Source organism: Paramormyrops kingsleyae, chromosome 21, assembly GCF_048594095.1.
Source record: "Paramormyrops kingsleyae isolate MSU_618 chromosome 21, PKINGS_0.4, whole genome shotgun sequence".
NCBI lineage: Eukaryota > Metazoa > Chordata > Actinopteri > Osteoglossiformes > Mormyridae > Paramormyrops > Paramormyrops kingsleyae.
The window spans coordinates 10,347,029-10,370,102 of NC_132817.1; the positions used below are offsets into that span (position 1 = coordinate 10,347,029).

Genomic DNA, 23,074 nt, shown 5'->3' on the forward strand with positions numbered 1-23,074 from the left:
TAAAACACAAAACAAATTTGTTTTCTCAGTTTTTTGTCTTTTTTCCTTTTTTGTGTGTTTTAGTTGTTTTCATGTTTTCATTATTTATTTATTGTTTTTTTTTAATTCTATGTGTTTTTACTTCAGGGCTACTTATCAATAAAGGACCAAGTAGTTCAGTGAACTGCGCTGTTCTTAGATAAAAAGTGGACAGACACACCTAACAAATATAGGATGTTTGGAACAAAGTTTGTGGGCATGCAATGTGTAAATTAGGGTTTGGGTGGGACTATACCAGCCTGCCTTGTATCCTGACCACAGTCGTCTTTTGGGGCATATTTGTGGAACTCATTCCTAAACACAATCAGATACAGAATAATAGAGGTGCGAAAAAGAGCGAACGTTTACTAAGATCAAACTCGTGGGCTTTAGGCTACGAGAGACTGCATGAAGGAAACTCGGGCCAGACTTATAATGCTGCTACGGGACATTATACGGCCTTCGAAAATTACTCCTATGAGGATCTTATAAATGACTAAAACATTGTTACCAAGTAAATAACTCTGAAATCAGAATGTCATGGAGAGATGGAGAGGCAACGACATTTTTTTAATGTCTAACATGTCACAGAACATGAAGCCTGACCACAAACACTTGAAAACAGACACTGTGACATTTCCATAACGTTGACCACAAAAATGGCCACTCTCTCTCTCTCTCTCTCTCTCACTCACTCACTCACACTTTCTCCGTCTCTCCCTTCCCTGCTCTTGGGGGCGCAGCATCTGCACCACCGTCTTCAGCATATGTGTGGCAAGCGGGACCAGGTGTGACCTGTAGGTGGGAGAGGAGTTGATCTCGATGGATGTAGAAACCGAGGCCGCCATGGTGACGCACCAAGACAGGAGGTGTCAAACAGATACACGTCACTAGGAGACAAACAACAGGCACACAGCCTGTAAAGCTATTACACCGTCCACAATCTTCTGAACTTGCCGCTCAACTGTGACATACAGCGTTTTTTAACCCAGGACCATGAATTCGGGCATCCAGTCATTTTGCCGATTTCAAAAGAACTCCAGAGATAACATATGACCGGACTTTCCAGCAATCCAGCTGGGCGCCTGTGATTCTGTCACGATGACACTTCACTTGCTATAGAATGCACTGAGGCATGGCAGCCTCGCATGCCATCCATCTTGACTCCCCCCCCCCCCCCCCCCACCTCCGAGTCCCTGAAGCAACTCTGTCAGGGGTTAACAGGTGGAGTTTGGCCAGTTGGTGAGCAGGAATGTGCACTCTATATCTCCATCAGCATTCCTGCAATTAAGACAGCAGCGCAGCTATAACAAAACTCTCCAAGACAAACAATTCCAGGGATGCCGGGGTATAACGATGCCCTGATGGCAGGGAGTGGGAATGACGGTGAAGGGAAGATTGGGGGGGTGGGATGCTGGGATGGGCCTGAGCCTGCATGACCAGCAGAGGGAAAGGGCGACGTTCCTGAGCTGGTCAGTAACTCACCCCGGCCGTCGGATAAGGCCCCCTGCAGCCGAGGGTGCCGGAGATGGTGCGATCTAGACCATAACTCTGGGAGTTAGGGGCTTGGCTAAAGGGCCCAATGGTGACATTACATCTGTCGGCCTTGAGATTTAAACTGTCAGCCTTATGAACAACAAAATGCACACTATATGAAAGACTTCAGGCTGTTCACTTAATGGGCTCTTCTGGCCTAGACTGACAGCACTAGGTTCCTTTGGTATAGAGAGTCACCTGTCCTTGGTCCTTCCTAGTTGAATTCAACTTTGATGCTGAAAGAATCAGAATTGAGCACTACTTCAGACCCTGTAATAATGAAATAGCAAATATCCCACAAATCCATTCACGCCAGCATATTTCTTATTTGTCTGCAAGCGCCGACTCATTTGTATAGCAAGTCTGGAGCCTTCATTCAGAAGTTGCACAAAACCGTCCAAACTCCAATCCACCATGAGAGTTAATCACCACGCCCTTACAGCAATAGGCGATGATATCTAAATCGATGGAACTTTCCAGACAACTCTCAGGTGAAAAAGGGTGGGAACCGAAAAGAAAAAAAATGCTGACGTAATAAACAGATATTTTAATGCCTCTTTTAAGCAGTCACGCGATGGTGGTTTGAAAACAATGGGATTAATCAGGATGCAGTGCCGAGAGAGTGAGGACAGCCAGTGCAGACTACCCGGTGAGGTAATGGTGTGACTAATCCTCCGATGGACCCTGGGCAGATGTGAGCATGCTCCGTGTGCCGAGAGCCTAAACAACGACGCCCCGGAGAGCAAAGCCACTTCCTCTCACCTTCCACAGGCGGCGTGGCAGCTCTCTCCGCTGACATCACCATCCGGTAGCCCCCAGCCGCTGTGCTTTCCCTAAAACATCCTGACCGTTCCTCCGCTTCCCTCTGTCTCTGTGTTCAAGACTTCTGATGGTACGACCTGAACAGCATCCGGTGGCACGAAATCCCATCTCACCCTAAACATACACACACAAACACCAAGGCTCCCGGGAGGCTGGGGCCAGCTGAGGAGAGGCAACGTCTTGCCCAGAAGTTAAGTTGGTCTCATAAATCATGTTCCTGTGAATTAATCCATCTATCACCTGGTTACAGCAAAAGGATAAAACAACGATGAATGACTGTTGAGCAGGATTATATTAATGAAATCTCCTGGGTTTTGAAATTGGTCTGGGTCTCACTGTTTCCTCTCAGTTTACATCTGCAATTCTTTACAATCAGTAACGCTGAAGAAACAGATGCTATCATTATCTTACACCATCAAGGCTCCACTCTGTTTACCTGGACCTTCTCACCATCTAAACCACATCTACCCATCACTGGCCCGCTGTCTCTGGCTCAGTCACGGTCCCTGGCAATGCCCCAAGTACAAGCCACATGCTCTCATTAGATTGCGACATTTTCTGAGTGTTTCGAACCAGTCAATCCACCCAGTCCTCCATTTCTGGTTCACCCTTGAGTTTTGCATGCAAGCCAGGGGCACCTTGCACTCATCCACTAGTCCCTCAAATCAGCCAAACATGACCCCTGCCACGCCAGCACTATGTAGAACACTTGAGCACAATTTGCAACATGATCCTTAAAATGCTGGGTTTTGGAGGAACATGGGATGTAGCATTCGGCCTTCTAAGGAGCACAGTTACTCACTATGTGTATAAATCAATGTTTTCTGTGTTGTTACCCGAAAACATCTCTGACGCCAGGGCCGCAGCCTCTTCCCGTGAAATCGAGCCCCCTCCCGCTCACCCCTGATACATCTCATCACCCTCTGTTTTTGTTCTAGTCAGCAAAACCCCATTTTGGTATTTTTGTTAGCCCATCCCCATCAAAGCCTGAAAAGGGACACTATTGTAAATAAATCTGTTCCTCACCGCCAGGTCATCATGAAGTTTCCAACTGCACACATTCTCACGCTGCTTCTCTGTACAAAAACTGGTCTGTTGCCCCTTACTACACCATGGATGCCGCTGACAGCTTCATAATTTTGTTAATAAACATCATGTGTTCATTGTACTGGTCCCAAAAGATGTGCATGTTGGAGTCTGGGTCTAGCAGGGACCTACCAGGCCAAGCACAGCTTCCGTTAACAACTGACTCAGCGAGTTCAAGGCACTGAGGAGGAACCTGTAGTGTAACCTGGGGCTTCACGAGTCGCTTGATCAAGAACAAAGGGACGAAAAAGGATCTCAGAGACAGGAGGAGTGTTTTTCCCTCAAGCAACCAGAGAAAGTATAATATTAACTGGCTTTTTAGGGGAGCTGCATTCAAGATCCTTCTGTGTTCTAGTTGTTCCCATGAATGTATTTAACCTTCTCACACGTAAGCTACCATATGCAAGGCAGAAGTGCAGATAAAGAGCTCGCTCAACAATATCTGAGCAATTGTGTTTGGCAGCCGGCCCCCTTTGTGACGGCTGAAAGTCACACCCCCCAGGGAGCAGACGCCCAGTTATCCTATGCTGGCCAGGGATAAGGAGCAGCCGGGAGCAGGGGGAGCCAAACGCGAGCCCAAGAGTGGCCCCGCACTGGCGGGGGGGGTTAAGCAACGATGTAGTGACAGTTGGCGGCGAGGCCAGTGAACCACTAGGACGTCCATGGGAACAAGAAAGGTCACAGCTGACACACAGTAGGAGCCGGAGCTGGAGGTCCACAGTCTGCGGCGCAGTGCGTCTCCAGCCGCCAGCTTGGGGTTACACTGGGGCTGCGTGTCGCCCTCCTCTCCATTCCTCACCGGCGAGGAGCGACACATTCCGGGAAAGCGTGAGAGGCAGGCTCACCCCCTCCTGCGCTGGGCAGCGACAGGGGAAACGAAAGCCTGTAAATCCAGCTAGAACAGCCCTCCATAGTGCCCACAGTGGGCGCCTGGATTAGGGTGACCGTACATCCTCATTTTCCCAGACTCGTCCTCTTTGTTGGGAAAACGACTGAAATGTCTGGGATTTCATTTTGTTTCATGCTGACATTTGCTTTGTACAGTCAGAATTCTTTCTATGTGCATATTTGTGTCCTGCCCGTGGCTTTTTCACAAAGCAGATTATGGTGACCCTTGCCTGGATTCGAGGAGCCATTTCAGACAGTGTTGTGCTCTGTGCAGAAGAATGATAAAGTAGACCCAACCCTGAAGTGTCTAAGACAAACGAAGTAACACTATTGATTAAACTGCCCTCCCCCCAATTCAGCTTGATTCACTTCATCCTGCTCATTTATATAGCACAATCAGGAACCTGGTTCTGGTGTTCCATCCATGTCAGGCACAATGGGAATGGATCACAGCTCCAAATGCATAAAAAGAAACAAAACTTCACTTTACTCTATGGTCTGTGTTCATCATTTGTGGGTTTCATCAGCCTTTCAATAAAGCCATTTTCTCATATTATTCCCCCAAAATAACATTTTATGAATATTTAGGAAGAGAGGAACCCAGAAATTATGACCAAAATAAGCATAGTATAATATTTAGAGTAATCTCTAACAACAACGAAAGGAAGTCTTCAGGAAAGGGAAAAATCAGTATCAGATGCTATTTTGTAAAAGGTCATTTGACAGATCATCCATCCTTCCATCATCGTCTAACTGCTTATGCTGGCTTGGGCTGTGCGTCGCTCGATACGTGGATCTCTAAATATGTGCATAACAAAATAAACCAATATCTGTGTACACAAATATTAACACTAGTTCCATAAAACGGATTCCCAGATAAGGCCAGAAACAGCACAAAAAAATTCCTGTTGCTCCGTACTGAAGGAACTGGATGGATAGATACCAAACTGGGCGTACTCCTAGCTAATTTAAAAGTCTAATTAGCAGGACTGGTCAATCCCATAATTGGCCACCTAGGGGAACCAACCTCTGAGGGGGTGCCAACTTGCCCGCTAATTTCACTTTGCCTCAGATGGGGGCTCCGGCAGTGATGCTCATCTAGGGCGCCACATTGGCTAGGACTGGTATCACTAATTAGCATAACTCAGGCAGAGAAGTAAAACCTTAAGATTAAAAAAAATCAATAAATATCTCCTTAGCGAGAAGTACTATGTAAAGTGAGCATAGCCTAAGCTGGTATCCAAGAGCCACCTGGACACAATCTAACATCAGGCTGTGCGTCTATATGAAAGACTTCAGGCTGTCTACTTAACGGGCTCTTCGGCTCAGACTGACAGCTCCGGGTCCCACTGGTCATTTGTCTGCATGATCCGAGATAAAAGAATTTGACTTTATAAAAACACAACATTAACTGAAAGCCACGGCTCCGATAAAAAGGCCGCCAGACAGAACATTCTTCCACAAGCCTCTCGTGAACCACAAGAGTTACACCAGGCTTAACAAATCTCCACAGAAACAGATCCAGGTATGCAGAGTCTAAAACCTCCATGGCTTGTTACAGCTGAGCACAAAATTAAAAACTATTTGTGTTTTTATGGTTTAAACAATGACACAGTAACGGCATAATGCAAACCACAAACTGGAATGTCTCAAATTCCAAGGATGACTTCTCCCCACCCCTTTATATTTTTCTTGCCATTTTCTGCTACAAAACAAAGACAACCTCATCTCTTTTCAATCTATTTTCTACCATGATTCTGTCCTTGGTTATTCTGACAGCCATATACAGAGACAGAGATGAAAAGTGGAATAGTTTGGGTAGCTTTCTCTCAAAGAGCTTGTTTTTAGGAATCCATCAGACATTCTCAATCATGCGGGAAAACTCCCAGAGAAATATGATCATTTCATTATTCTCAACGGCCAGTTGAAGATTAAAGCGGTTCAGCCAGTGCAGTGCAGTCCAGCAGAGCCACCATGCCAGCCCGCAATGGAGATCCAGGAAGGCCCTCTTACCCTGGAGGTCGGCGCCATGCCGAATCAGGAGGAACATCGGTTCGTAGGTGTGCGATTGCATGTGCTGCAAGATGTCCCGGAGCACCGCAGCCTGGTAGCTGTCCTCCATCTTGCGGGTGCAGCATGTGGGGCCCTGGTGTTTGCAGACCTGCAGGTCCACATCTGGGAAGTGGGGGGGGGGGGGTTGGGAAAAAAGAGGATACAGAGTCATTCACTCTCTGAATACACTCATCTAGCACAACCTTGTTGTCATGGCATTCTGGTTTGACTAGCTCTTCTGTTAGCCTTTTATAATGCTTTGTGATGTACTGAAGAGCTCCAGTGTTAACATGCACTATCTGCTGGTTCTACGGTGGAAGCTCAGCCTAGCAGCACTTAAACCTAAACGGCAATGCTTGTGACGTATAATTTGCCTTGCATGTACTTTGCGACGCAGAAAATTGCCTTCCAAATAAATTAGTGAATAAAAGCAAAATTTCTCAAACAGCAGCCCATAAAGGGTGTTACAGTATGTGGACAAGGGGCCTTAACAAGGAATACGGGACCAAAACGGGAAAAAAACAAATGACACACCGGGCAGACCCTCACTCCTGTCTGACCAACACTCGTCCCAGTTACACGCCAGCTTTGCTGACAAGGCCCGCCAGGCGGACCAGCGTCAGCATGGGTCCGAAATAAGACACGGAGTCCGCACGCTCCAGAGCCTTGCCTCCCACCATCTTTCACCGGAGAAGCACCCCGCGATGACATCAGCGCAGTCTGCGGCTAAAGCTCGAGAACGTGCGGCTGGTGCCTTCACGACCCCCCCCACCTCAGTTTTCATTAGGAAGGATAAACACAGCCAGCTGCGAAACCTGAACTGCCCGCCGCTCTTTGGAGCCCCTGAAAACCGTGCGCCTCCTCTTCCAAATCTATCGCTGAAACACAATAGGATGCGTTGGTTTGTCAAGGCCTGGCCGCATTGCTGGCGCTTAATTACCCCGGCGGGGCCAAGTCCGAGGACCAGCTGCGCTCATCCCTTTCCACTGATGTCATGGTTGACCTCTATCCCGAGCCTGCTCCCCTGGCCGCAACCTCCCATGTGAAACTAATACATGGGGACTCCAGGAATCCGGCACGGGCCCCACGACCTGCAGATCCTCAGAAATAGACCCTGGCTTGCAGGCAGGACCAGGCAGTGGGCTGTGTGTGGTAGTCATGGTCAATCAGCACCGTATAGGGTCTCAAGGCATCATGAAGACACTACGACTCTCCCCATATTAGGCAAAATCTCAAGGTAAATACAAATATCAAAATATGCAACTCAGTCCTGCCTTGGACTGGCGTCCAAATCCAGGTAGAGCCCTGCTCTGTGCCCCCTACTTCCAAGGGTAGGCTCCAGGTCCACCATGATGAGCAGATATGAAAGATCGATGGATGGAAATTGAAGAATCCCTCTGATACCATGAGGGAAGTGGACAACTTATATGAGAGGCCATTTTGAAAATGCATTTTGTTTTACAAAGTATGGATCTGTAGTAATGAACGTGCACAAACTATTGGCCGACATTATAGCTTTGTGACTCATTGAAACAGCAATAAGATATGGGCTGGCCTTCACTTTAATAACTGGTGACATTCACTGTCAACCACGCTGTCACTGGAAATAGACCATGGATGACTAGCAAATTCACCTTTAATTCATAACACTCTGCTGAGTTTGAAATCCGCATGAAGCACGATCCCGGCAAATCAAACGTCTGTTGGACCCTTCCGAGTATGAGATTGATTTTCCTTAATTGTCCCCAGTTGACCTGTTGGCTTCTTAATTGGACAGTATCATTGCTGTCAAAGTTCGACTGTTCATGGAAATTTCAGCAATCTACAGCTATGTCTCTGCGTATAGATACCTTTAGGTACTACAGTAAAGCTATAGCTCACAGAGGACTAGTGTATGCAGGGTGGCTCACATAAGTATTATAAGTATTATATCTATATTGGCTACCCTGTACTGCTGTGTTAAACAAAAACAAAAAAAATCTCTGCTTCCCACGTCTGGATTGTGCCCGAAATGGGCACCACATGACCTGGAGCGCTGGTTCAATCCCATGGAAGTATGACATCGTTGATGTGATTTATGAACCGTGACATTGGGTGCAGCCTTCAATCTGCTGACTCCCACAGGCCTGCATGGACAACTGACTCATTAATGGACATAGCTTTGACTATGACCCCGGCTGACACCTTTCTTTTAGCAATCAAGCCCACTCTTTCTTGTTTCTATATTGTTAGCATGTCCAGTGGGGACTGAGCAGTTAGTTGACCTTGGACCCTCAAAGGTTTTTTTCTCCATACTTGGGAGTTTTTGGTTCCTCTCCTCTGTTGTTATCTGGTTTTCTTTTTTTCATTCTGCCTTTCTGTCTTCCCTTTACCCCGTTTTATTCTGTATAAATAACATAGTCAAGCACCTTGGGGCAACTGTCATGAAAGGCGCTATATAAAATTGAATTGAATTGAAATTGAATTGAATACTCAAGTACTCATTTTTCATTTTCTGAACACATTCAGAGATAACAGGTATTTATGCAGTAGTTACTCTCTTGAGTCCTGCTTTTTTCCCAATGCAGGAAGTTCTTCTTGCTTTGATGCTGTCCCATCTTGTGAACCTGCCGGATATTTACTTAGTTTTTATTCACCACATTCAGGGGGGCGTTGAAATACAACCATCTCGACCGCCAGCTCCTGCATACCTGAGTTTTTGGAAAGCTTTGAACGAGACCTAGAATGTTTCCCTTCGTTTTTGATGGCCAGTTGGAGGCAGCCACAGTAGAGTGATGTGGGAGAGGTAGGTACCTAGAAAAGGTGAGATGGGGATATCCTGGACCAGAGAGCAACAGAAACTCTTCAACTGGCAGAAGATACAAGGCACCTATTTCACATATTCATTCCTTATTTTTGGATTTTACAGTTTGGACCCACCATTAATACTGCTGAATAATGTATGTAAATGTATTATTTTCATGAATGACTTTTCAAAGATTACTTTGGCTGAAGGGCTAATGATCAGGAATCAAAGGAGGAGTGATAATCTTGACATCTACATCTCAAACAGCTTGAGCTACAGTGTTCCTGGTTTATACAGCTGTTATGTTCAACCTAGGTCTTCAGTTTCTTCAAGTATTTTGATATTGTCATTGAAATGGTGGAATGCTTCCTCAGAGCTTATTGAACAATGATATATGTTCTTCATAACCCAACACTCGATCAGCCCTGGATGGCTGAATATTTTTTAAGCACATTGCTGTTCATTTGTGCTTCACAGAGGAAAGAAAACTGTGAAATTTAGAGACTTTTCTAATGTTGCCATTAAATTTGTAATGCTACAAATACACAATTCAATACATGCTGAATTCTGGAAAATATCTAGGAAGATGTTTAATCCAGAATCTACAGAACTACAAAACCAGTTGTGGGCATTAGAGGACAATCTAAGTATACTAAAGATAAATAAATGAGTTTTTAGAGAAAAATACAGAATATCTACCAAGAAAAAAATTTGCCTGGAAACAGAATAGCCACTAAACATCAGAAACAATATTTAACATAATCAAGGTATTACTTTCTGCAAGAAATATTCCCTGGTCCTTTTAGAAATGCAATTATAAATTTATCTTTCAGATAACTTAAGAACAAAGCTTACATAGAAGATAATTTAGTGCAGTCATTCCAGAAATACAAAATATGGATATACAGCTTCAATCCAATGAATATCAATTTTATAGACCAAAGTTCTCTTTTTAAATCAGGTATGCGAGCAGTCATTTATGAGACAGGGTGGCAATGAGTATATACAGTATAATGCATAAGATTGATATTACCACTGGGGCAGCTAAACATGCATGTTTGGACACCAAGGTAATTCTGTCTTCACAAGTAAGAAATACATTACAATTTCTATTTCAGAAGGGCATCAACTTCAAAAATTAAGCAGAATCTTTCAGGTCCGACATGCCAGGGCCATTTCTGTAGACGAGTGATAAAAAGGTCTCTTTAGTGTCAATATATTTACAATGATTTATTGAGCAGATGTTTTTATCCAAAAGCAATGTACGACTGAGGAAGCCGGTCAGACGTCGTTCCTGGAGGAACCTTCCGCCCAGAGGTACAGAATACTAATCCACTGAAGCAGACACCACCCCATATTACACTGTACACCTGTATTGATCTGCCTGCTGTAAGGAAAAGTACCAAAATTCTTAGTTATATGAATACTGTCAGCAGATTATTGTGCGAAAATGGGGGCCTTATTTGGTACCACTAAGGTAATGATTGATTTAGCATTGGCCAGGGAAATGATTAGATTAGAATTTAATGGGAAACTGGTCCATGTGGGGTGTCACCATTCTCTCCAGTCTCCGGCTCACAGCCCTTTTCCACTAATGCTACATCCGAATTGCAGAGCATATGATTAACAAATGGAAAAAAACTTTAAAAAAAAAAAGACTACAGGGAATACAAAAAGAGCTCTCACAAAGTGGTGTGGGATGGAAAAAATCTTTAAAGTGCCCCACCATTCTGTATTCATTGTTGGTAGTCAAAGTGAAATTGCAGCACGTTTCCTTATGGGCACACAATCAAAAACTGGTGCTCGTTCTCTGGAGTCTATGTTCAAGATGGTGACACAGGTACACAAATGAAATTCTGGATGAACTGCGTCTGATTGAATTCAGGGGCTATTGTGTTCCACTAATGACTTGTTTGTGGACATGCCCAATATTTTATGGCTTCCACTGAAATAAAGGTAGCTGATTATGAGAAAGACCTCTGTGTGTATGTTGATGCTTCCATGTCCCGCTCTTGCCAGTGTGGGGAAGCAATAAAAAAGGCCAATATGATGTTGGGTTAAATCTCTAGGTGTGTGGAGTTTAAGTCAAGGGAGGTGATGCTACGATTATACAATTCCTTGGTAAGACCCAACCTAGAATATTGTGTGCAGGTTTGGTCGCCATACCTGAAAAAGAACATTGCTGCCTTGGAAATGGCGCAACGGAGGGCTACAAGAATGATTCCCGGTCTTAGAGGAATGTCTTATGAGGAGAGGTTAGCTGAGCTGAATCTGTTCAGCCTCGAGTAAAGGAGACTAAGGGGGGACATGATCCAGGTATATAAGATTCTAACGGGTCTGGATGCTGATCAGCCAAATGGCTGCTTCAATATTAGTTTAAATACTAGAACTTGTGGAAATTAGCGGGAGAACATTTTAAACTGTATTTGAGAAAGCACTTTTTTACACAGCGTGTAGTTAGAGTATGGAATAGTCTTCCTGTTAGTGTGGTGCAAGCTAAAACCCTGGGTTCCTTTAAATCAGAGCTAGATAAGATTTTAACAAATCTGAGCTATTAGTTGAGTTCTCCCCAAAGGAGCTTGATGGGCCGAATGGCCTCCTCTCGTTTGTAAATTTCTTATGTTCTTATGATACCTTTTGCTATGTCATTCTGATGCCTTTTTCACACTTGCTCAGACAAATGGCAAAAAGGAGTAACTTAGGCAGTAGAATTCTACTGGTTTGACTTGTTTAACAATATTTGAGGGTAAGCAGGATGTACGTTCATAAAGGAACTGGGCTTCAGTAAAAACACCAGCAGCATTTGCCACAGTCTAATTATGTGCCCTTGAGATGAATAACCACCATGGGTATACCGTGTAAGTTTACACTTTGCATAAGTTAAAGTTCATACGAAGAACCTACTCTGATGACATGGGCCATCGACTATCTTACAAAGCATTGCAAAGAGGGATCATATGGATCTCCTACAGCTAAGTCAGGCTCTCTAAAGTGGATAGAGGAGGCATGTAGGGAAAGGAGAATGAAGTTCTCTAAGAAAAAGTTGAAGTATGCTAATGTGTTACAGGCCTTGCGGGAAGAGCAGCAAAATCTTAAATTTAAGTCTGAGGATGCTCCGTATAAAATATGATTGATGTATTGAGGGAGATAATAGAGATATAATATTCTGCTAGTCGATTAGCAGCGGAGAATAGCATTGAATTAGGGCAACAGGATGCTTCCCTTAAGCAGAGCTTTAAAGCTATTTAGCTTAAGTAATGATTTGGTTTTCGGTATCTTTCGTGCAATACACTTGAACCATAGAAATAGCCAAAGGCACTACATCATGACATTTTGTGGTAGCTAGCTAAATCCTACAATTTTTCCTCTATTTGTAGAAATTAAATGACTTAAACAGAAACTAAAATATATAAATCCTAAATAGGCAACTAGAACATCTTAAGTATATCATACATTTCATTAGTTTTCAGCCATCTGGGAGTCTTTATAATCCTGTAACAAGGATTATATAAATGGCAGTATTTCTGTACTCCCAGTATTTCTGTACTCCCTTAGCCAATCCAGGCTAATGATATTTGGTCCAATCATCTTTTTGGCCAGTAAATGATCAAGGTGCATTTCTATCACTGAATGGAGCATCTGTGCTGTTCGAGTGGTACATGCCTTCACGTGTGACCCCCCTCAACAAGGTCTGCACACCTGACCACGGTGACGAAAATCACTTCACCACAGCTACATGTGTGTCGGCACGTCTGCATCCACATTTAGTATGAACCAGGTTTAAGGAACCTACTACATTCCTTCGCAAACAACTAGAGAAGTTTCAGAATGCATGAGGGTCTTTGGTATAGGAGTATTAGAACCCAGAAGTATTGCAGATCTCAGCATTAGTCTGCCAGAGGGTTCTGATAGTGACAATGATACTTCAGATGTTAGAGCTAATGTCTCTCCAGTTCAATTTGCATCATTTCATAGGACAGGTAGAAGGCCAGCAGCAAAGGTTGAAGGTCACACAGTATGAATATGATGAGGTTAATGAGCGTATTCCATTCTCTACATCAGAAATGAATTAAATGAATGTCTCGTTCCTGCATTTGGTCAGTAATCACTACACTAGCTTTCGCAACCTTCAAGACTACATATTTTGTCTATAAATCTGTATCGTCGGAGATGTGCCTCCCATCCTCACCCATATTTAGCAGAATTAGACAGACAAGCACGTGCAAATAGCCTAGACAAACAAGACTGCTGTAGCATAATACAATTAATTAATTAAGACCTAGTAGAATCGCTTAAAGCAGTGTTTCCCAGTCTCAGTCCTTGGGCACCACCAGACAGTCCATGTTTCTGCTCCTAGCTGGGAGGGAGTAAAAACATGGACTGTCTAGGGATCCTCAAGAACCAGGTTGGGAAACAAGGGCTCACAATCTGTAAATGACTGTCAATGGTGAAATGCAAATGGTAAGCAGAGAGAGACAGTGCAGTACAGGGCTTTCCACTTAACAACTGCACAGGCTTGCGACCAGCTGTCCGACCAGGAGGTATTGTATGCCGCTCGAGAACTTTGGTCGTGGAAACGGCAGCGCAGCATCTCAGCAACAAGCATCTTGTCTCATATCAGCCTCTCAGTCACAGTCTCATTCCTGCAGATGGTCAGTATTCACAACACTAGCATTCGCAGTCTTCAAGACTACATATTTCATCTATAAATTTGTATTGTCGGAGATTTATCATGCATAATCGGAGTATCAGTGGTGAAACGTCAAGTGTGGACTTAGAAGCAGTGAACACTTTTTTTCCATTCAATTCATGAAGCCATCAAGATATGGAAATTAAAACAAAGTTATCAGGTTGGAGTTTCCTTTAGACCTTTCTTTATTCAGAATAAATAAAAATGATTACCTGAATTTACAGGATGCAAACCTAAGTAATGTACCTTACAGCTGATTTCTACTATTCTATTTATTTCAGCGTACAGTACACTGCTGTATAAACATTTACAAATATACTAATAATGTCAGAAATGGGGGGTGATTAGCACTGTGACCTCACGCCTTTGGGACCTGGGTTCAAGTCTCCACCAGGGTTCCAATAGTGTGGAGTTTGCATGTTCTCCCCGTATCGTCGTGGGGTTTCCGCTGGGTGCTCTGACTCCCCCCCCCTCCCCCTCCCCACAGCCCAAAAAACATACTGAGGTTACTTGGAGTTACCAATTTGAACATAGGTGTGAATGGTGCGTGAGTGTGTGCTGTAATGCGCTGGCACCCAATCCTAGGTTGTTTCCTGCCTTTCACCCATAGCCTCTGCTTCACACTGTCCACAACCCACAACAGGATAAGCAGTTTCGGAAAATAGATGGATGGGATAAATGGTGCAAAGGTGACTTTAAAACAACATCTAAAGATGGCTGACACCCACCCACTGCCCGTTCAGTATGCTTGAAACATTGGTAAGGAATGGTTCCTTGCTTACCAATCAATTCACTTCAAAACCTAGTCAAAGGAATGGAAGTCCACTTTTTGATGATTGTGACATTTTACTACAGATGGAATACACCCATTCTCCTTTGTCTACTGAAAGCATTTGACATTTAATTGACCAAATAATGTTTTATGAAGTATTTATTTAGTATTTATGCTTGTACTAGTTAACATTAACATTTGTATTCATGATGGTTGTTTGTATGGGTTACTTTAAATTGCAGATTTTCACAACTTAAAGTTGATAGCTAGTCAGTTAGCTAACTAGCTATATTATTAACTGTGAATGTAAAGCAAGATTAGCTATTATCTTGTTGACACTGACATATTGGCTTCTCTGACAACAATCAACCTAAGTCCATTAAAAACATCATTCCATTCACTGATGGCTGTGTGCTGGGATTGGCTCCAGCTTCCCCGCGACCCAGATGGATTAAGCGGTATAGATAATGGATGGATGGATGGATGATGGCTGTGTAAAGATAGGTTTCTCTTTGTTGTGCTACGGGTATCACATTACACTGTTTTAGATTAGTTTTGTTAAGTAGTTGCTGAGAAAATACATTTCTTCACATTCCTGAAATGTATTATTCATTGGACACGATGATATCGGAAAAGTATTTGACAGAACTTTTCCAAACTGTTAGGGTCAGCACCTGTTTGTCCCAGTGTTTCGTGTCTTCTCCCTGTTTGGCCAGCAGGTGTCGCTGGCCATCCTGTCCACCCTGTTGTTAAAGTATTTAGTGTGTTTACCCTGCTCCTTAAATAGCTGCATGGCTCAATGAGTTCAGCATGCAGCTATCCAACCCTCTAGTCTTGTGTTCAAATCCTACCTCCTTTGCATTTTGTTCTCTAGTGTTTCGTTTTAGTTTTTCTAGTTCCTGTGATTTTGTGGTTTGTTTTCAGTTGTGTTTTTTTTTGCTTTGCCTTCATTCTGTTTCATCTGCCTTCTTTATTTTCCCTGTGTCTAGATTCTGTTTCCTTGTTTGTCAATTCTTAGTTTCCCTGTTAGTTTCTGAGCTCCTTGATTTAATTAGTTGTTTCACCTGTTGCCCATTTTGCCAGCCCTTGTTAATTGTTCCCACCTGGCCTGCGTTATTCTTATAATCCCTCTGTACTTAAGTTTCTGCCTTCGGTTTGTGAGTAGGTCATTGAATGTCAGTAATGTGTTTTCAGTTTTGTTAATAAATCCCTTTTTCCTGCGAGCAGCCAGTGGATTGTCCACCTTTTCTTGCCTGTACCATGCCCCGTCCACGTGCCAGAACTTCCTGAGTCCATGACACAAACTTTGCAAACATGTTGTTTGGGTGACGACCTGAAATTGATCAAATGTTGAAACATTTTGTTTGTGGAAAAAAACTCAAAGAAAATTAAGCCACACTGCATAGTAATACTAAAGAAAGGGGCAGTTTCAGACAATTCATCACATTAGCGTGATAACTCAAAAAGTATTTCATGGATCTTTTTCAAACTTTGCAGACATGTTCTTTGGGTGACAAACTGGAAATGATCAAATTTTGAGAGAGCCTGCAGCAAAACTGAAACAGTGCTGGGTATTGATGGCAAGAACAGCTTGGTTTTGACACTCAGTTCCACTAATACCGTAACACAAATATTATTTGAAGCATCCTTTGCAGATACATTGTATGGGTGAACAATTGAAACTGGATCAAATTTTGAAACAAATCCCCCCATATATAATAAAGTGTTCAATATAAATACAGTGATCCCCCGCCTATCACGGAAGATGTGTTCCATACCCATCAGCGATAGGTGAAAATCCGCGATATAGAAAGACCATATAAATAAACATTTTTTTATAGTTTAAGCCTTAAAATACCCCTCCCACACGCTTTAAACACATGTAAACTTATTAAAACAAGACATATATGTGGATGTCGGGCTAAGGATAAGAGTAACATAATAATAATAATAAAATGTAATGTACTGCGTTGGACTGGCCCCTCATTCTGGGTTGTTCCCCGCCTCGTGCACATAGCTTCCGGGATGGGCTCTGGACTCCCCGCGACCCAGTAGGGTAAGCGGTTTGGAATATGGATGGATAATATGTAATGTGTGTGTGTGTGTGTGTGTGTGTGTGTGTGTGTGCGTGCGTGTGTGTGTGTGTGCATGTGTGTGTGTGTATATATATATACATATATATATACACATATCCCTCTATACGTAATGGAATATATAAAAATAAAAACATATATGGGTCTTATATATTCTTCTCATCCTTCGTGATGTAGCGTACCGTCGATTCATTCAAGCCATAATGGCGAGCGACTTCCGCGTAACGCTTTCCTTCCCGAAGACTATCCAGGAGTTTTACCTTCTCCTGAATGGCGCTTAGGCTCACTACTACCAGAAGGCTTAGAAGATGCAGGTCGCTTGGGAGCCATCATAGGGCTAAAAACAAAACAAAAACAATCAGACCACAAGCAAGATAAGCGATATGCAGAGAACTGTGACACGTCAGGGAAAAATCCACGATATAGTGGGCGCGTGATAGCTGAACCGCGATATAGCGGGGGATCACTGTATTATATTTATTAGGAACACTGTACTAATACTGGGTAGGGCCTCCCTTTCCTCTCAAAACAGCCTCAATACTTAATGGAATGGATTCCACAAGGTGCTGGACACATTCCTTTGAAATTCTGAACCATGCTGACATAATTTCCTCACTACAATTTCTGCAAATTTGTCAGCTGCACATCTATGTCGCAAATCTCCCAAAGGTGATCTGGTGACTGGGATAGGTCACTGAAGAACACTTAACTCATTGTCATGTTCATGAAACTAGTTTGAGATTGCTTTTGTTTTGTGACATGGTGCATTGTCATGCTGGAAGTAACCATTAGAAGATGGGTAAATTGTGGCCTTCCCAGTCATTCCTTTGGATGCACATGGTCAGCAACAATGTTCAAATAGACTGTAGCATTCAAAACAATGATCAAAAGCATTCTCCATACCATTACACCTCCACCAACATCTGCCTCAAGTTTCAACATGTTGTGCATTCTGCTAAGATTTTCTGTTCACCACAGTTGTACAGAGCGGTTATCCGAGTTACCAGAGCCTCTCTCACTCTACACTCTAAAGACTATTGTGCATCAAAATCCCAGAAGATCAGCAGTTATACTCAATACTCAAATCAGGTCATCTGTCACCAACAATCATGCCATGGTCAGAATCACTGAGATCACATTTTTCCCCCATTGTGGTGTTTGATATGACTAAAGCTCCTGACCCGTATCTCCATGATTTTATGCTTTGGTATGCTGCCAAATGATTGGCTGATTAAATAATTTCATGATTAAGCTATATACACCGATCAGCCATAACATTAAAACCGCTGACAGGTGAAGTGAGTAACGCTGATTATCTTGTTACAATGGCACATGTCAAGGGTGTCATTATATATTAGGCAAGTGGACAGTTAGTTCTTGAAGGTAATGTGTTTGAAGCAGGAAAAATGGACAAGTGTATCTGAGAAACTTTGACAAGAGCCAAATTGTGAGGGCAGGTCTTGTGGGGTGGTCAGTACCTACTAAAAGTGGTTCAGCAAAAGCCAAGCTGTGAATGACAATGGAGACATGGGTGCCCAAGGCTCACTGATGTGCGTGAGCAGTGATGGCTAGCCTATCATGCCCAAGGAGACGTGATAGCTACTGTAGCACAAACTGCTGAAAAAAATAATGCTGGTTATAATAGAAAGGTGTTAGAACTCACAATGCATTGCAGCTTGCTTGGGGCCCCATGATATCCGTAATGTGGAAAAACGCAGATGGATCATATAATCAAGGCATAAACACAGTATTTACTGAATTTCCAGATATCAGGCACTTTCCCAAGAACTTTCTTTTGGGAACCAAAATTTTTTTAGGAACCAGGAAATTCTGTCCTCTCCAATTGTAGTTTCAGAACTTTTTTTTTAGTGCGTACTCTGGGAACTACTGGGGTGGGGCTTATAGCAATAAACCTGCTGATTGGTTGACCAATCGTAAGTTACCTGGAGGTGCACGGAAAAAAATAGAAGTAGTGGAGCAAAAATTTGAAAATTTGATCTATAGCCATTGCTAGTGTTTGTCAGGGGAATAATGTTATGTGATTTTTTTATTTGGTGGAAGACAAATGATCAATCTACTAGCCAGATTTAATAATGAATTATAAACCTGTCACAGGTCGTTAAATAAAATATTGTGGCACACGAGTGGCAATCAGATCATGAGGCAGACAGCAAAGCTCGATATTTAGCAGGCTCTTTTATTGCATAATCCTTAAAAGGACAGCAGTAAAACAGCAAGCAAGAATAAACTCACACAGACTAGGCAGAAGTATAGCCTTTAAGAAGAGAAAAGTGGATACAGACAATAGAGTGCATCACATCATCCTCAATAACTATAGGACTTTTTGTCTCCTTAAAGGCTCAATTTTTCAGTTCAGCAACATATAAAAACTTAAATTCCAAAACAGATCAAAGCAAGTTAAAAAAGAAGGATTTCATAGTGCCCTATACTTGCTGCACATGAAGCCACAGAGTGCCCATGATGACCTTCTGTTGCTTCGTACCAGAGAGGATAGCCTTCGATCACATCTCGCATTGGTGTGTTTTGGCCCCCCGTCAGCAGTTTTTCCCTCCTCGGACCACTCTCAGTAGCTACTCACCATAGCTGAGCTGACCATGGGGACACAACAAGCCTTGCGGTGCGATGGCCTAAGCCTGGGGTGGCCAATCTTATCCGCAAAGGGCCGGTGTGTATGCAGGTTTTTGGGATAACCTGTAGGTCAGCTGTTCAAACCCAGGTGTGAGGACTCTTCAGCTAATCAGTCCTCTAATAAGGGAGTTGCAGCGAAAACCCGCATACACACCGGCCCTTTGCGGATAAGATTGGCCACCCCTGGTCTAAACCATTCGTCTGGCCATAACGATTTGACCTTATCAGCATCATTCAAGTCTGCCCATTTCATCTGCATTCAAAACATCAACCACAAGTACTGAATGTTAGCTTGCCACGTAATATATCCCAGACCTTGACTTGTGCTGGTATTCAAGGTATTTGTTTCACATGGTAGCGGTCACAGTGTCTATAAATAACAATAAACAAAATAAAAGTACAATAGAAATGAAGATTTGAAAATAATAAATAAACATTTAAGCAAATAAATAAAGTGGGACAACCAAATATGGCACAAAGGGCTTGGTGTTGTGCAAATGAGCAAGACAATAAAAGTACAAAACTCGTACAGTGGATGGATGGATAGGAAGCAGTATTTGATCTTTAATGGCTCTTATGATCACTGCACAAAAACAATATATGGATATAAATCTACATTTGAAATTCAGTGGGTACTCAATTGGGTAAAGTCCTAAACATCCCCCGGTACTCACTCTAGTCTGACAGATGGGACAAGTTAAAAATTCCCAAGTCTCCAAGTATGATTTTATGGGTTTCAGAGCCAAAAACTAAACCAAAGCTAAATTCATATAATGAAAGTTAGCAGTTAGTGGTTAGTGAAGCTAACTTTTCGGTTAGCTGTACCCACCGCTGCTGAAAATCTAACACTTACACACCTGAGACACGATCACCCCAAAACTGAAGCAAGAGCAATATGTGACAGCAAAGAATTTAAAGGGAGTCTGCAGAAGCCACTATGCGAACACTGAAAATCTGAAAGTATGGATATTATACTTCCCAGTAATACGGTACTTGTCAGTAGGGCTGTGCGATATGAAGACTTATATCATGTAACAATAGAAAAATGTCTATTGTTTCATATTGTGCTCTATCACTTTCATTGTGTTAAAAATCATACTCTTTATGGCAATGTTTTATTTTTTTTTTGTTTTATATTTTAAGTCATTTGGACGACATTTGGTGTTCTTCTACGTGACACAGGCACAGATGCAGGCTGGAAATCTGCACGAAGGTAATGTCACTGCCAAGTCTGTGGGTATATGCACACTAGGTTTCGCACATGTGTAACCGTGCTGGGATTGTGGGGGGAGGGGATGACACGAAGGCCTGGGGAATTCATTGTTGACAACAGCATGTGGTTGTCAATAAACTTTCTTGCAGAATTTATCCAAGTACCAGAACAGCATTCATTAGTTTTACAGATTATATCACATCATATCACAAAATCCAAAAAAGGACCACAAACGTCTTTTATCTGAACCAAACATACCATCACCACAGCGTACCTTTATCTAGAAAATTCTATATTGAAAAATGACGCTTGTAGGCCCCCAAAAGGCTTGTCATGCGAGCCACTTCCCCAGCAGCTTTCAGATTCTTAAAACCATAATAATAAGTAAAATACAATGAGAAAAGACTCCTGGGTGCGACTCCCAGAAGAGGACCAATGGTGAGAGAGACTGAGAGGGACACGCCCAAGGGCTCTGGTCTCCGCCTGGTTTTCTTGGCTTTGTAGCACCGCAAGGAAGTGATCATAAACCTGGAGGGGGAAAAGTCCTCCAAGCAAACAACTTTGTATCACTCGTTTCTAATACCAGGGCCTGGCGGCAGGACAAATCAGTTGTTTATTAATGGCAAACGCTGCAAGGCAATAAACCGTTACTATCAAAAGCTAAATCTAAAACTGAGAAGAACAGCAGGAGATGTAGCGTCGTCCATCCATCATGCATCTTGTTTCAGATGTCATGATGATCCGAATCCTTCTTCAGGAAGTACATGTAATTTTTACAACAGTATAGTCACTAATAGATTCCCTGATACCACTGACATGATCCAGTGTTGTCTTTTAGGTGTTTATAAGCATGCAGAAAATAGATGACAGTAAAGCACATATGCAGCAGTATGTTTTTGCACTGACACGGATTTTACTTTCCACAGACATCCGCTGCGAATTCACAGAAATGTCTCTGGGCTAAAAAAAACAAAGAACATAATTAAAAAAGGGCAAGTTATCTGTTCAAAGCAGACGTAGTTTGCTTTTTTTCTCCAAACACATTGGACCTTGTGCAGTGACAAGCTCAAGTAAACAAGAATGGATTTTGGGTAGAATTTTCCTTTAAACAGAACCTTATTAAAAATGTGATGAATCTGTAAAGATTATTTAAAAAAAACAACTGAAAGTGACTGGTTCACTGGCTACAGAGGCCCACCCTGTCTTCAAGTTGACATATGTGTCAATAGGTTACACATCGAAACACAATGTGCTGAGGAACATAACAGGCTCATGGAACATCTTTGACTTGCACTGTTTTTTTTTCCAGAAGTTTATTACAAACCTTGGCCTTGGAAAACATGAAACTCTACAACTTTTCCTCTCTTGGCATCACAAAGTGAAATGAAACGAATTCTTTCTTCGCCTGCCCCAAACCCTCGGCACTAGTCAAGAGAGCAGACTGGGGCTCATTGAGAAGCAGGGTTTTGGAGGTTCAGAAATCAAGACCTGCTTTACTTGGCAACGGATCTGAAAAATGAAAACTGCTGGAATACACACCTACCCCCTACAAACCCCACCTAGTCTTCTGAAATTCTAATTAGTTCTTTGAAGAGTGAGGGTGAGAGAGGAAGACAGCTGATTTACTCAAGGAGCAGTTCCCCACAAAGTTCAAACAGCAGTAAGCCAACAGGTAGGAAGGATGTTAGCTGAGACCAGAAGCCCCCTCTGCTGAACTGGAGCCACATCTGACCATCTTCTGGGTCAAGATGAGACAGTACTGTGGTCACACACTGTCTTCAAGATTACAGCTATTGTGTTTGCTGGCTCCCTGTTGCTCCTATAACTCTTACAGGTAACCTAGAGGAGCTCAGTTATGATATCAATACCAGCAAACAGATGAACCATCCTGACAACATGATGTATGTTCATGCATAAGCATAAAAAGTCACAAGATCTGAATGAGTCTCAAAATAAGTTCTGACTTGAAGCACCTGGCTCCTCGGTCAACCCGGGACCCTTGCCCCCAGCCCTGGGTGCTGCATGTTGCTCTGACAACTACTCCAAAATATATCATAAGTGTGCCTCCAGAAAGGAGGGCTGACATTAGCCATCAGTAACCCATGCCTTCATGTCAGCAAAGACGAGAGGTGACTGTGACCACCGTATGCAGATTAAATGTCATGTGGTATTGATGCACTTCAGGAAGGAGCATTTTGATCTAATATGGGTGACATAAAACACTTTGACAGACTTGTAATTTTGGCTGGAAGATTCTGGAACACTTTTCTCACATGCTGGGGAAAATAACTGTAGCTTTCCAATAATTCGAGCTTCAGCGATGATGCACATCAGTGTCATACCCTCATCAATTTTTACAGCAATCACAAATAACACACATTTTATTGTTTCAGCGTGTAACTTCCAAGTCAGAGGGAACAGCAGGACAATGAAGATTTGGTAATGACAATCCTTTGAAAAATGACCATGG

At 42.8% G+C, this 23,074-nt stretch overlaps 1 protein-coding gene across 1 annotated transcript in view; it reads right to left on the reverse strand.

Annotated features, from left to right (window-relative positions):
* LOC111847647 (glypican-5-like) overlaps positions 1-23,074 on the reverse strand; it is an 89,351-nt gene that overhangs the window by 65,200 nt on the left and 1,077 nt on the right. Inside the window, exon 2 of the mRNA XM_023819032.2 lies at positions 6,364-6,525. Within this exon, the coding sequence (XP_023674800.2) occupies positions 6,364-6,525 (162 nt within the window). The remainder of the gene's footprint in view (positions 1-6,363; positions 6,526-23,074) is intronic.